Source organism: Mycteria americana, chromosome 5 (genome assembly GCF_035582795.1).
Source record: "Mycteria americana isolate JAX WOST 10 ecotype Jacksonville Zoo and Gardens chromosome 5, USCA_MyAme_1.0, whole genome shotgun sequence".
Lineage (NCBI taxonomy): Eukaryota > Metazoa > Chordata > Aves > Ciconiiformes > Ciconiidae > Mycteria > Mycteria americana.
In genome coordinates this window covers 5,202,817-5,217,580 of record NC_134369.1, presented here as the reverse complement: position 1 = coordinate 5,217,580, position 14,764 = coordinate 5,202,817, and the positions used below count along the sequence as shown (strand labels likewise).

At 38.1% G+C, this 14,764-nt stretch overlaps 1 protein-coding gene across 1 annotated transcript in view; it reads right to left on the bottom strand.

Annotated features, from left to right (window-relative positions):
* Positions 1–12,277, bottom strand: part of NELL1 (neural EGFL like 1) — a 215,005-nt gene extending 202,728 nt beyond the window's left edge. The window contains exons 1-5 of the mRNA XM_075501602.1: positions 12,208–12,277; positions 11,879–11,961; positions 6,235–6,369; positions 5,279–5,381; positions 1,414–1,487 (exon numbers count right to left, since the gene is read on the bottom strand). Of these exons, the coding sequence (XP_075357717.1) occupies positions 1,414–1,487; positions 5,279–5,381; positions 6,235–6,369; positions 11,879–11,917 (351 nt within the window). The 5' untranslated portion in view covers positions 11,918–11,961; positions 12,208–12,277. The remainder of the gene's footprint in view (positions 1–1,413; positions 1,488–5,278; positions 5,382–6,234; positions 6,370–11,878; positions 11,962–12,207) is intronic.
* Positions 12,278–14,764: the final 2,487 nt, after the last annotated feature.

Sequence of the window (14,764 nt, the reverse complement as noted above, 5' to 3'; positions counted from 1 at the left end):
CGTTACTGCAATTAGCCATATCAATTTCCTTCAACGTAAAATGCAAAAGCTCTTTGCATCGTTATTTTAGTCATTTCTAATATGACAGATATTTGATGGTCCGTATTTGCTTTTAATCTTCATGAATGTATTATCACATTCATAACAATGAATATAACGCTCTTATTTATAGCGCAGAGAAGTTCCACTGACATAATTCAGATCGCTCTCTCTGGTTTCACTTTAATGCGAAAATCCTCCTGTTCTCATCTTATTTCGTATAAGCACTTTCCCTCCCAAATAAGCATTTATGTCATATGATAAATAACAGGCACCTTAGTCTGTCTTCAAGGCAATGACCTTGCCCACATATTAGTATATACAATGTTGAGCACCCCTATACAGCTAAACACTAACAGCAGCAAAGTAATTCTGCATAACAAGCTACTTTCACCACATCTGCAACCAGTTATTGTCCATTTCCATTAGCGAACATAAAATTGCTACTCTGTACACTCAGCTACAAGCACAACAATAACAAGATCATTGTAATCTTTTCCAAATGTTTTTCATAATTGTTCTAGCGTACTGATCTGCCAATAACATTTGTAAGCCTCCCCTTTATCACCCTTCCCCCTCTACAAATTCAACAAGATGTAAAAACAAAAATACTTGAAAATTACATGTGAGAGCAAAAGTGTTTAAAATAGCTGTGCCTTTCTGAAGTGCTAAATCATATTTAAAATGCACACATACTCACAACAAATACATGTCTCAGCAGAGCAATAGACCTTTTACAATCATCTACTACCACTCTCCTCTTCTACGGCTAGTCTAGACAACAACCACAAAGCGTGGTTTCTGCCACGCTTACACACCGTGTAGCACTCTTATTTCACTACCACTCCCTGAATGTTCCTATCTAACACAGCCTCCACTTACATGTGTTCTTTAAATACTGACTGTAGTTGACTAAGTGTCGTGAACTTGCCAAGAAAGACCCCAGACCAGTCCAATACTTAGTAATTTACCTCAATTATTAGCAGAGCTACATATAGTTTAAATAATACTACGGTAAATCTAGAGTAACTCAAACAATATAAGCCAGGTTGCTTCAAATCTTCACAATTTAGCTGAAATAAGTAACTGGCTCAAGATGCTGCTGCCTTTTTGTAGAGCTTGTGAAAGCAGGAGATAAAAGAGAAAACATCCCTCCAAGTCATTTTGCCCATGTTTTTATTACCCTGCAAGGGTCATATTCCTGCATTGTTTTCGTATTTGTGGCTTTCACTGACTTCAAGGTCACCTTTTCAAGACGAGAGATGTCACATTTGCATGAAGGAAGCCTAAAGAAATGCACTAACTTATCATCGTCACTTTTGAACCCCTCACATTCATTTAAAATCAGGAAAAGTTTACACAACTGAAACTTACTCGACATTCCCTGCAGCTCTTGGTTAACACTCGTTGACCTTCTGCTAGCACTTTGCCTCCATAGATACACTTTGCTGTAATTTGAGAGGAGAAGGAGAGAGATTAAAAATAAATAAATAGAGTATTTAAATAGTACACAAATGCAGAGTATAACACAAAAGGAAAACCGGTATTCACATAAACTGAAAAATATGGATACGATAAGAATATGATGCATTTTGCTTTCATCAGAAGTCAGTATTATACATAAATACAAATAATGTAGCTAACAATAAATCCATTTTAAGAGCAAGTAGCACCTTCATCCAAAATAAAGAGGAGGGATAAGAGCATAAGACAATATGTACTGGACCAAATTCATTAGTATTTGATAGAAAATATTTTCATTACTGACATTCTGTAGATTAGTTACAGTATTTGTGTTACTAGAGGTCTTCGTGACTCACTTCAAGAGCTGGAGACATTTATTAGTGTATTATTCTCATTATAAGAGAATAATATAAGCACAGATTTCAATTAAACCTTCAGATTTTTTGTGGGCACAAAGGTGAACTCTTCAACTTGCTGGAGCACTGCAAAAATGGATTAGATGCAGCGAATGACTCTACTGAATCAACAAACTGTAACAATCTTTTTCAGAAAAATATTCTTAAAACACACGTGAAATAAGCAGATTTCCCAGGAAACGGAAAGCCTCTACTAAAAAATTCCTGCCTGAAATTTTGACCCTTCCGCTAAAGATAACCAGCTCCACAACCAAACCAGAACACTTGAGCACCCCTCATTCATTTCAAGGCAGAGACAACTAGCTTAGCTTAAGACTACTGCCACCGTGAAGAAGGTCACCTCCAGCAAGGCCACAGTAGCATACAGCTAAGTCGAGTATTACCAGAACTATCACAGTCTTCTTGGAACTAGCTGCCTAAATTTCAATTCCAGAGGAATTGAATTCCAGAGGAGGATAGTAAATCCATTAATTAAAGAGAACAGTCGGACTGCTATGAACTTACACAAATCAAGTATCCATTGTAAAGGCACTCTACATTACTAACAAGATCCATGTTAAACACTGATAAAATAACTTTTTGTTGTGGTGTTTCCGCTCTCTCTGCACTTGACCCATACCAGTCTGACCTATGACACCGAAAGGAGAGCTAAAAGGTACAAATCCTATGCTGCAATTTGAACAAAGCCTTAAAAGTTTCCCGAGTCAAGGCACATGCACGGTGAAAGTGTTCAAAGTACTTTGTTCTTAAAAAAAAAGAAGTCACAGACTGTCTAGTAACTGTTTTACCTCAATTCCTCTCCTGAATACCAAGGTAAGGGAAGCAAGCACTTCAGGTGCATAGAAGGTCTAGTTGCCGGTAGAAATTTTCTAAAATAAGAGAGACAGAGCCTTTCTGGGGAGATTTTACACCAAATTTTACTCTGTCTTCTTCCCATCCAGGAACTCAGCTTCACCATATCTCCAGACCAAACACCTGTCCTGCTCTTCAGTTTGTTGTTTCTTAACATCTTGTCCCAAAATAGCTTCCTCTTCTCCCTTATCCCCCTCCAGCCTTCCCCATACCATAACTTACTTCTTCAGCATCCCTTCTGCAGCTATGCCATCACTGCGAACTGGCAAGCAGAGTAGAGATTAACAACCAGGATTTTTGCTCAGTAGGAGCTACAATAACTATCCCAGGTGATACCAAGAGGAGTATTCCACAGCAGCAACTGTCATAGCCAGTTTGATTCCCAATTTTAAACATAAAGGACTGCTAGATGGATCTTCATAAACTTTCTGACATAAATTTGCTTCTAAGGACCTTTTGTTTAAACTTACATGCTTGAAAATGCTCATTTCTTTAAAAAAAAAAAAAAAAAGGCATAAGATTTTCAGAACAACTCAGTTTCCATCATCAACAATGCATTTAAAAAACAGGCTTCTTCCTTTTGGTATCCTACTTTTCTTCATTTTTCTAAAGCTGCCCTAGTTTTTATGCCTGAGTTGTTGCGATCTCACTTCTGAAGAAAACTTCAGATCAGGAAGCTTTGTTTAAATTAGGAGTCCCAATAACTATTTTTGGGAGAAGATGAATTAGAGAAATTTCCATTTTCTTTCTGTCTGTTCTCCTGACGTGACTGCTTTTAACAACCGAACGGACACACCAGAAAGCAAGTTAATGCACAACTCAGAAAAATGAGGCGATTTTAAACCAAATTATAGTCTTTTGTCAAATATTAGTTGGAAGGCCAACATAAGATGGCAGGGATCAAAACAGAACCGCCTCATTTTTAAAACCCTTAACATAGCAGACGCTAGAGCTACTTTGTTTGTTAACCCTCAGCGAAAACAGGAAACTGTTCAATAATCCAGCCATTCAATAATCCCTAGAGACAGCAAATTACAACTGATGATTCTATCAGAGCTAAATAGGAAAAGCACGGAGAAATTAACACCTGCGGTGCAGCTCTTCAGAAAGCCTCAGCAATTACTATCATCTACCCAAAAGTGACTGACGGTGGCCCTAGCACATCATTCTGTCAAGGAGCTGGCATTTACAATCAATTTCAATCAACTTCCATACATCTCTTCCCATTGACTGACATGCTGAGTTCTTGTCAGAATAACGAGTCAAGTTTGTGCCAATCACTGACAAAAGGCAAGTTTGATTGTTCATCTTTTCATTACAAATAACAGGAACAGAGTTTACTCAGGGGGATTTATGTTGAATCTACAATTTTGTGCCTTGCAATTCCCGTGTGTCAGATTTTCACCCTTGTGCATACATGCATGTCAGCAGCATCCAGTTTCGTGAACGAACTTTCTAGACTCTCAACGTTAGAAATAGAAATATTTTGAGACAAAAAATACAGGCCAGCATAGCCACTTTACCACCCAAATACTCTGTTCATAAACATCTTTTAGGAAGCAGAATACTCATGCCGACATATAGCTGAGAGAAATTAGGTGACATGAGTAAACAAGAGCAAGTGCAAGATCACAGCTAAAGGATGTTTGTCCATGGGACTAATGAATTCAGTGACTGAAGAAAGGTGACAGAATGCTAAAAAAAGTGTTATGATTTTCCTAATAAGTCTTTTCAACATCCATGTCTTATGAATTATTGAAAAATTCATGCATGAAGTTTACTAGTCTCCAAGAAAGGGGGGGGGGGGGGGGGGGGGAGATAATTTGTGCTTCTTAAGGTAAGACTGGCATCAGTATTCAGCTAAAATTTCCATATATAAATTGTCTTTGTCCCTTGTACTACCATTAAGGTAACAAATATTGAATATTCTTTCCAGAAATGTTACTTCTATCTTTCATTTCCAGAAGAAGGAACTGAAAGCTGACAATAACACTGATCACAAAATTTACTTCTTTTTCTTTCTTCTCATAAATTTATTTTGAAATTAATTACAGCAAACCATCTCTCCACACAGTGATACTAACTCAAGGTCTGAAATTCCGTCGTGTTTGTTTTAAAGAACAAGCTTCCAACCCCAAATAAAAGATAGGCAAAAAGCTAACAGCTCAGTTTATTACTCATCGCTACAGGAAGTTCAGACCATAGGCTTGATGCTCCTCAACATCAACAGGAGATAAAGCTGAAGCCAAGTAAGGCTTCCCAGCCCCAAAAAAGTCGATGAATAATTTTACACTGACAATCGGTAAAAAGAGAATCTTAGAAATTTGCAATGGTTGTTCATTTCTCAGCAATTATTTATCTTCTTCTTAAATCAAGTTTGCCACTGAGACACGTTACCTGAATTACCAGGACCTATGAAAGTCATTATAAAATGCGCCCGCTTTCAGGACAAATTTAACTCTGCTTAAATAGAGGGCAAAACTAAAAGGTCTGTGTGATGTACTTACCTTTGCATATTTTGCAGCACTGGCTTTCCACATGCACTGGGAGAGCATCAGGAGGACAATCAAGAGGGGGACAGGACATCCTTCGGCACTCCACAACTCCACTCTAAGCAAAGGTTTTTAAGACAAAATTCAACTACGACTGTTGTAATGAGTGAGTATTTTATACAAAATACAGAAGGCAGAAAACTATTCAAGTAAATGAAAATAGTGTTGTGGATTGCAGACCCATCCTTCAGTAACAAGTTTAATCCTACCCAACTACAAACTTGAATCAAAATGCTTCTGAAGGTGAACCACCCCATTTTGATATATATTACTGGTTTTACCCCACTTTCTCTGAGCAAAGCGCATTAAGTGGAAAACCTAAGCTCATCTTTACAAGAACATAAGCATCACTTTCTGCAGGCTGTGCCAATCATCTTTGAGATTTTTAACAATCAGTTTTCTATTTTCTTGAGCAAACAAAGACTCTCTTCAGATATATATCAAATAATTTCAATGAGACAAGATTTACATACTAATTCTCTTTCGTTCCTCAATTTTTCAGTGATAAACACTGAAAACAGAATCTGCATGTTGTTACCATGCGAGATGCAACTAAGCATCTATGAATACTATTAAGATAATGCTTCCTTTTTGAAAAAACTACTGCAGTGAAAACAAATCCAAACCAAACACAGACAATGCCACGCTTTCACCCCAAAACCGTAAAGTCCTCACAGATATAAGTAGAACAAATAAGAGAGCGTTGTCAAGGGAAAACAGATTTTATTTATGAGCTTGCACATAAGCAATGTCAAATTTTTACTTATTTTACCATTTCTCTCCCTATTGTTCATACTGCCACTAGATGCATACTAAAAACATAGTAATTCTCAGAGTTACCATTACGTATTCAAGGACCATTTTCACATTTTAATTAGGTCCTACTCCTTAAACTCTTTAGAAATTCTTACTTTGCAAGTGCAATTCCTGCAGTGATCATCTTCAACCCATGAGTCTTTGTCTCTATAGATCAATCCATTTACTTGACAAGTCTTCTCACAATGACAGTCTTCCAATTGACTCAGTCTTGTTTCTGCATAATTTAACTATAAATGAAAGTAACTTGATGAGATTTCTGCAATTCAAACACATGATTTAAAAAAGCAAACATGAGAAGGCAGTATACTTATTTTTAGGCAAACCAAGTTTGACTACAACCTTCGAAACACTGAACCAGGATGTCAGCAGCGATAAACTAACGCTACTCCTCGGACTTTGATGGAGCTATCCATGCCAACTGACAACAGTTTGTGACTCACGCGACTGTCTCTTGTACTGTAACAAACCCCACTAAGATCCCCTCAGGAACGACCGGGCACTACCAAAAGTACACAAACTGCAATTGTTTTTTTTTTTTAAAAAATCTTAATTGCTCATCAACCTGATTACAAGTCAAAAGCATGAAGACTGGCAGACTGACTTTTCCTAATCATCCCCATCTCATCCCCATTAAGCATCAGCCAGACTAATACTTTCTGACTTTTAGAAAGGTCTTAAACTTATAATAGCAAGTGAGATTTAGAGGGGAAAGAAAGCATTTTAATTCAGTGTAGTACAAAATATAGACAGTGATTAATGGAGAAGCCATGCTCCTGGAGTAAACCCTGGGCTGGCAGCTGCCTCTTAACACTCCTTGCTGTTCCCATTACCTCCTCAATTCCAACTACTAAAATGCGTATCAAGAAGCTAAAACCGATGCATCTTTTCCAAGTATTACATATGTATTCTAGCAATTGCTATGTTTACTGACGAGATACTATGCAATAATAAGTGGGGACAATGCTCGTTCATGTAGCAGCAGAAAAGGAAAAGGTTTTTTGAACCGCCCTCTCCCAGGCCATAGCACAGACCTCCCCTTCCTACAGGCTACCATCTTACCATCCTCCAGAGGGGAACAACTCCTGTTTATGCACACCTTGCACCTAGTGCCATCATCTCTAATCCCTAAGAGCACTCAAAATTACTTTCCTGTTTACTAACACTAAAAAATAAATAAATACAGACTTAATATTTAGAAGTAAATATGTGCATTCTTCAGGCCTCAGACTGCCATTGCTCTAAAAATTACCCTGGTGCCTGTTGGATGAGAGTTTCTCAAGGTCTTGATTTTTTTTCCATTCACATTTGTTTTACGCATATAAGCCATCACACTGAAGCCACGGCAGATAGCAAGGCTACCTAAATCTGGCACAAAACAAGATGAATGCATACTCTATTCTGTTATAAATATGATGCTATTATCCTGCGTTGTATGTTGCTACATTTTAATAGTAGCAAATTTTATTAAAAAAAGAATGCACAGTGCTATACTATTTTTTACATAATGGCATATACCTCAATTTCATATATTTCCAGCCTCTAAAATTCCATCCACTTTAAATGAAAGTATTCTAATATATCCTTTTTCATTCCCGCCAGTAAAAGAGCAACACATTTAGGGGGAAGAAAAAGAAAAGAAATACTAGGCAAATTTCTGTGATTTTTTTTTTTCTCTGCAGTCCTCATGAGAGAAAGCCCTGAATAAAAGCTCTTTATTTCTGAAGTTGTTATTCTGGGATAATAGGGGATTGATAGTCATCTCGCCCAGACTCAGCATGATCTGGTGACTTCAAAACTGCTTTTCACATTTTAGAGGCAAAACTATCCTCTTACTGAGCTGCTTGTTTTCAGCAGAAACCCTTTTCAGGTCATTATATTTAGTCATTATATTTACAGTATATAAAATATATTAAGTTTTGTTAAAAAGGTATTTGATTTGTCTTACACTTCTACTTTATTTACACCTTTTTTTTTTTTTTTTAAATGAACATTCCCATATAAATAGGCTATACAAATTTTGGAGAGAAAGGACTTTAGAAATACCCAGATTTGATAGTGGTACTTGTACTTTGTCCTAGAAATTATTCCCTAGAAAATGAAGAAAACTAAGGAAATAAATATCTTCTATTTATTAACTTTCTGTCATTTGCATTCTCTTGGTAAATTTTATTTACTTAAATATCATTTACCTCCTGTTCTAAGAAATACCTTTAAACATAGTAGATCAATCAAGTAGATCATCAGAAAGAAGGCATGCAACAACAAACCCTCCAATACACAGAGATCAATGAATGTATCGCAGCCCACAGAATCTGTTCAGAAACAACATTTAACTGTTACCTGCTATACTAGAGTGACCGGCAACATTCCATTTGTTTCTTAACTTCAAGCCTTAATTGAAAAATACAAGCTCAGTAAAACAATGAATTCTTTAAAATCAGCTGAAATATCCTTCCAAATGTTGCCAAATGCACACAACTAGATTTGTTGAGCATTTAAAACATCAGGAGAAAATTCTCAAGCTTCAAACATTTTTTAGGTTATGAATAGAAATAAACTAATGAAGGAGAAGAAGCCCACACCATGCCAAACATTTTCCATATACTAACCAAATCCTAAGTTCTTAACATTCAGGAATATTTGGCTAGCTATTATTCACAAAACTTATTTAACACTTCCCTTGCTTCTCCTCTGCCCATACAAATAACTGAAAGACGACAGACTTCTGTTAAAAATGTATTGTTTCTGGCAAAATTAATAACAAAAATATCAAAAAAACCCCCAAAACTATCAAAATTTACATGGAAAATTTTGTTAATCATAAAAGTATTCATGGCCATATAAATCCATGATGTAAACAAACCAGATTAACTAGTCCATCAATGAATTCAAGCGCTTGATTTTTCTTGGTTTTAATCAAACTCAAGCTTTAACCTTTCTGACGTCAACCAAGGAAAGATTTGGTATAAAGTTCTGTGCTGGAAGTCTTCGTGTAACAAGCACATCTGAATACAAAGCACACCCTAGTGTGGGCCCATAATTTACCAAAAAGAAATTATATTCCACTCAAAGAAATGCAGGAGATGCCCAGACTGATTTCAGTAGTTTGTTAAAGTTGCATGAATTATTTTAGCCATTGTATTTAAAGAAGAACTAACAGTGTTCCAGCATGGCAGTTGGGGATGCTGAAATATTACACAATCCTTTTCTCCAGCAGCAAATTAACATTTTAGCCAGATTTCTAACACTCTGACCTATGGTATCTCTCTATTTAAGGACCCAAAATTAAATCAATTAAACATATATAATGGAAAGATTCAGAATTAATTCAAATGATGACAAAAATAAAATAGGCTTTTAAAGGTAGCATTTCTTCATCTTTAAAAGCTATGTCCTTAACAAGACATAGGTAGGAAGAGGACATAACGGTGGTTAGCTTGTTACAGGTCGTGATCAAATGCTCCTGTACATAGCAATCCATGACAATCTGCTATAGATAAGGCTCTGCTGGGCCCCTTACATAGCCCTCGTGTCCCGTCCTGAGCCAGCACTAGCCTCACGGGACCCTGAGGTAAAGCACAAGAAAGAGGTTACTCTCTCCTCCTGCCTACGTAATGCATAATTTGCACTGCTACCAAAATTACTGGAGCCTGAAGCCACTAGTCTGATGTTTTCTTCCCAGACAAGCCCTGGTCTGAGTCTTCATAGTTTTACATTATATAAACCGCACGTACGTGTTCATTGCAAACAACATTCATTGGTCTCTTCAAAGCTGTAATACAGCTGTAACCAAACAGAGATTGAGCGAGAACCTGAAATCCTAGGTATAGTGGAGCCTAAAAGCAACAAACCGGACATGAAACCACGGGGCCCGCTTTTCCAAAATGTCAAGTTCATGCTCTGCATCTCTTGGTGCAGGACCAGGTGCTGGGGCTCATTGCTCGTGTACATCAGCAAGCCCTTCTCTGACCACCTGCCCTGCTAAGCAGGATCTCTGCAGGCAGCTGCACAGCCCTTCTAAGCCTTGCTCTTTGCCTTGCCATATATCATCCCCATACAATATACTTGTATCTACATTAGTACCACTTGTGGCTATTGCGGCTAGGGCTGAAAAGGCAGATACAAACCTTAATGTTTCCCTCAAGTCCCTCCATTTTTACCCTGCATGTCTACCAAATTAACTTCCTTTCCTGCTGCATGCATTTTTCCTGGACAACAATATTTCTGTAATAACTGCAATGAAACAGTCAGCGCACTGCTATAACAGAAAAGGAACTCGCAATGAAGGATTATCCCAGCACCGCTTTATGGAAGCACAGAGTCTTTGCAGTACAAATACTGTGTTATTTGCTTCCCCTTGTAAAGTACTAGCAAGCAAAAATATAATTAACAGCAGAGAAAGCAAGTTACTCAGTAGAGTGCATAATTGGAACTTGCTCATACCACCAGCAGGTCTCAAAATAATTGCCTCTCTTTCACAGTACAAGCAGCAAAGTGAACTAAAAGCTTCACATTTTGCATTCGGAGTCAGCCTGTCCAAAGCACATCAGCTAAGTAGATTGTCAGTATAACGCACACACTCTCTAAAAACAAAGTTTCCCCTTTCCTATTAGGAAGGAACAGAGTACTTCAAGGCAGCACAGTAAAAGTGTAATGCTTTTATGCTAGTAGCAGTACTATGCAAAGCCTCTTTCTGAAATTCCTGTTCGGTAACTACATTGAGACTAAAGGCATCTACAGGTTGGTTGCAGTTGCACTTAAATCTGTAAGTAATTAACGCATAAGTGCTGTTTCAGATGGCACAATTAATTGCCCTTTACCACAGACCAGATGGTTCACCAACGCTAACCTCAAAAAGCTTTCACAGACTGCCCTTTAACACACATCAGGGGTTGTCACCTCTAAACCACAGCTTGCTACCCCAAAACTTCACCACAGCCTTAGCTGAAGGGCCTTGGCTAACACAGAGGTTGACTGTGTATTGTGGGAGCAGAGCCTAAAGAAAATCTCCGAAACCCCAAGCAAAACAAAACACTATAGCTTCCCATTCATCCTATTCACAATCCAAGGGGGGGGGACGGGACATGACACCAAACCAAACAAAAACCCATCCATACACACACACACACAAAAACCAACCAACCAAACAACACCACCAACAACAACAAAAAACAAACCACAGCAACCAAGCACACAGCACACCACCTGGAGCTGGGTTAATTTTTACACTGGTAAAAACCATTTATCAAAGGTGACGTCAAGATCAGCACAGCCAGCAGCTTCACAGGCGGTTCCATTTTGGGGCCTCATTTCAATTCCCAGGAAGGAGACTACGCCAGTCCTGAAGACTTCACAGGACTTCCCACAGGCAAACACGCACCCTCTGACAGCATCACACGGTGAGGAAATTGTTGAGGGATTTCACTCCGTTGTTTCTGCATTTATCCCTCAGCATGAAAAGGGAAATCATGCTAAGGCTTTTTACAAAAAATCAGACCCTGGGCATTTTGTCACTATCTTATAAATAATAAGGCAGACAATAGAAACTGTATAAGGCTTAAGTGACATCCGTGAAGCTATATCCGTAAGTCCACTGCAGATAGGGCTACTAGCAGAGGAGAAAAAAAAATGGCTGTACCATGAAAATGTAGAATAATTGCAAAAGGAATACAGACTTTCATGTTGGTCTTAGCGCAGAAGGAAATGGGCAATTGACAAAGAAGCTTAGGTACCTACTTTTGCAGTCATTTTTGCCAGGAGTTCTTGCAAATCCATGATTCCTTGCACCAGACTTAAGAAATCACTGCAGGTCGGGCATGCTCAATAAAGGAAGAGTAAAAAGAAAAGGAAAGGAAGAGAAGGAAAGACACAATAACCCATAAATAAATCAAGTCCGATATACTGCTGATTACCTGAACATCAAATGCAATCTGTTTACACAGAAATTTTGCCTTCTGGAAGTCAGCACATGCAAAAATGACAAGCCTGAAAATATTATTTTTAAAACAAAGAAATAATTTGTATGAAAAATCTAAAATAGAGAGAATAAAGAAATTGCTACTTACTGCGATTCAGATTAGGACACTGCGTTATATAGCCATTAGGTATAAAGACGACTTTCACATCTTGAATAACACCCTTTGTAAAAGAAGAAAAAACTGGTAATACAGATTACAAGCATTCACTTAGATCTGTACAAGCTGTTTCATAAGTCATTTAAGTGAGTACAAAAAATTGACCAGCTCTTTCTTCTCATGAGGAGAATATTTTGTCCAGTTGAAGACGGACGAAATATAACAACTACTCCTCTCTGTCTTCCTGTGTGTTTAGATATTAATTTTCATAAAACACAGAAATAATACTGCTTTGTCTTTTGCAATTGCCAAATATAAGCTGCTTAAATGTCTTAAAATGGGATGAGACTGGTGAAAAAGCAGTGAAATAATATCCATTATTCAAGCTTTTGCCAAAGACAAAAAGAAAACACAGCAGTACTCTTTAGTGACTTAACCAAATAAGACTGTGAAATCAAACATTATGAAAGGAGAAGTATATAGTGCAAGAGGTAAGAAAGAGTCTACACTCCAGCTGTTTGGTTTAGTTTAGCCTACTAGCTTTGTATCTCAACAGGCAGTTCATGTAATCGTGCCATCAGTTAGAATTAAATCCTCTCTCTAAGCCAGACAGATGGAAAGATCCCCTATGCAGGGCTGGCAGAAATCAGGACTTGAAGGTCAGAACCAGCTAGTGCAGGTTGTACAAGGCCCAGAAACTGAACCAGGCAGGACGGGAGAGAGGAAGGACCAAAAGGTCCAGTGCCGGCTGCATCCTCTGTTGTCCCTGACTTGCAAGGATATCCCCGATGGAAGCAGCAGACACGAAGGGTCGCCCAGTATCCCTGCACACCTGGCTCCTGAAGAACCCTAAATCCTTCAAGTACCCTAGAAAATGCCGAAGCTTGTGTTTGCTCTTTTAAGCTCAGTACAAAGCTCTTGCTCCATCTTTGACCGTGTAACATACTTACTCCACAAGATCCACTGGCTTTAATAATGTCATGGTCACTAAGGGGCAGGAGCAAGGGAAAACAAGGGACTTCTTGTGCTGCTATTTGCACTTCCCCTGACTGTTAATCAGATGTAGTGGCATGGCTCTATCTCCTCCCAGATACAGAAGAATTTATTTAATCTGAAAGGAAATTTATCATCGCGGCAGTTACTATCTAATTAAATTACTGATCGACTATGTTTGACTATAAGACTATGTTTTCATTTTCAGTTAAATGCAATAGAGTGAATTTTGCAGACCGAGGACATAGTTGCTTGCTCAAAACGTTGAACTCCATCTGTAAATAAAATATAGGCCTCAGATAGCCCCTGAAGCCTGGCAAATACACTAAGTAACATTTAACATCTACGTGGTCATTTGCTAAAACAGCAGAAGGTGATCAGCAACCACCATTTCCTGCTTACTGTTCCATGATCAAATATTAACGGAAAATACTAATAGACATAATCAGATCACACTGTTTTTCTTGCAGAAGTATATACATTTATTAACCTTTTCATCTATGAGAATAACAAAACCATCATAATAATGAGAAGTAATACTGTCACTGGAAAAGGAACATGCTGAAAGCCATTTTCTATACTTTCTGCTAGCAGTCATCAGTGAGAAATTAGAAGGTGAGGCATGAAAATATATTTCAATGCTCAAGCCCCTCCAGTGAAAAGCTTAACTAAGAGTAAATGAGATTACAAATTTTCACCAGACCATACTGCACAGCTACAAGACATCATCCAGACAGAAGTGAGATGTTTTCCTCAGCCTTTTTTTTTTTTTTTTTTTTAAGAAGTGCATATTGAACTTCAAATTCGTTTGTTGCATCAGAGCCCCACCACTCAATTGTCTTTTGGATAGATTTGCATTTGAATACAACCTGAAGAGGAAACACAACTGGTTTTTGTGTCTTAATTTCGGGCTACATGAAAGCATGTTACCATGGAAAAATGTATGAACTTCAATTCACCAGTACAGATGCCTTTTAAGGCTATAAACCCTCTGAAACAGAATTGATACGATCAAATATAGAAGTGAACCTTTAAAGAGCAGAAATTTCGTTGATGTATTTTTTTAATAGAAAGACTTCATTATAAGCAAACACTTATTGCAGCCATAATTATTGTAACACATATGAACAAACTTGGACTCTCCTCCTTCAGCACTAAGTCTAGGTTGCCGAGAGCTGTCTGTGGCCAGAGCCAGAAGGAGAATTAGGCACGCGCAGCTCCCCAGGGGAAGCCGAGGGCTCTGGTTCACTTTGGCACAGGGTGGAGTTCTTCAGTCCACATTCTGTGAAGGCACATCAGGATTTGGCTTTGACAGGGAGATGTCAGTGGTCAAAATCTTCCCGGTTTTGCCTTTCCCAAGCAGACATCACCTTTATGTTACCGTTAAAGCATTCGGCTAATTACAACCAAAGCTGCAGTTCAGTATCAGGACTCACTAGCCTGAAGAGCCCTCATCTGTGCAGGCAGATTACCAGCTACAAGATTAAATTCAGGCCTGTAGCACTAAATATCAAGCCCACCCCATAAGGATGTAATACAAAAGCCCTGTTTATTG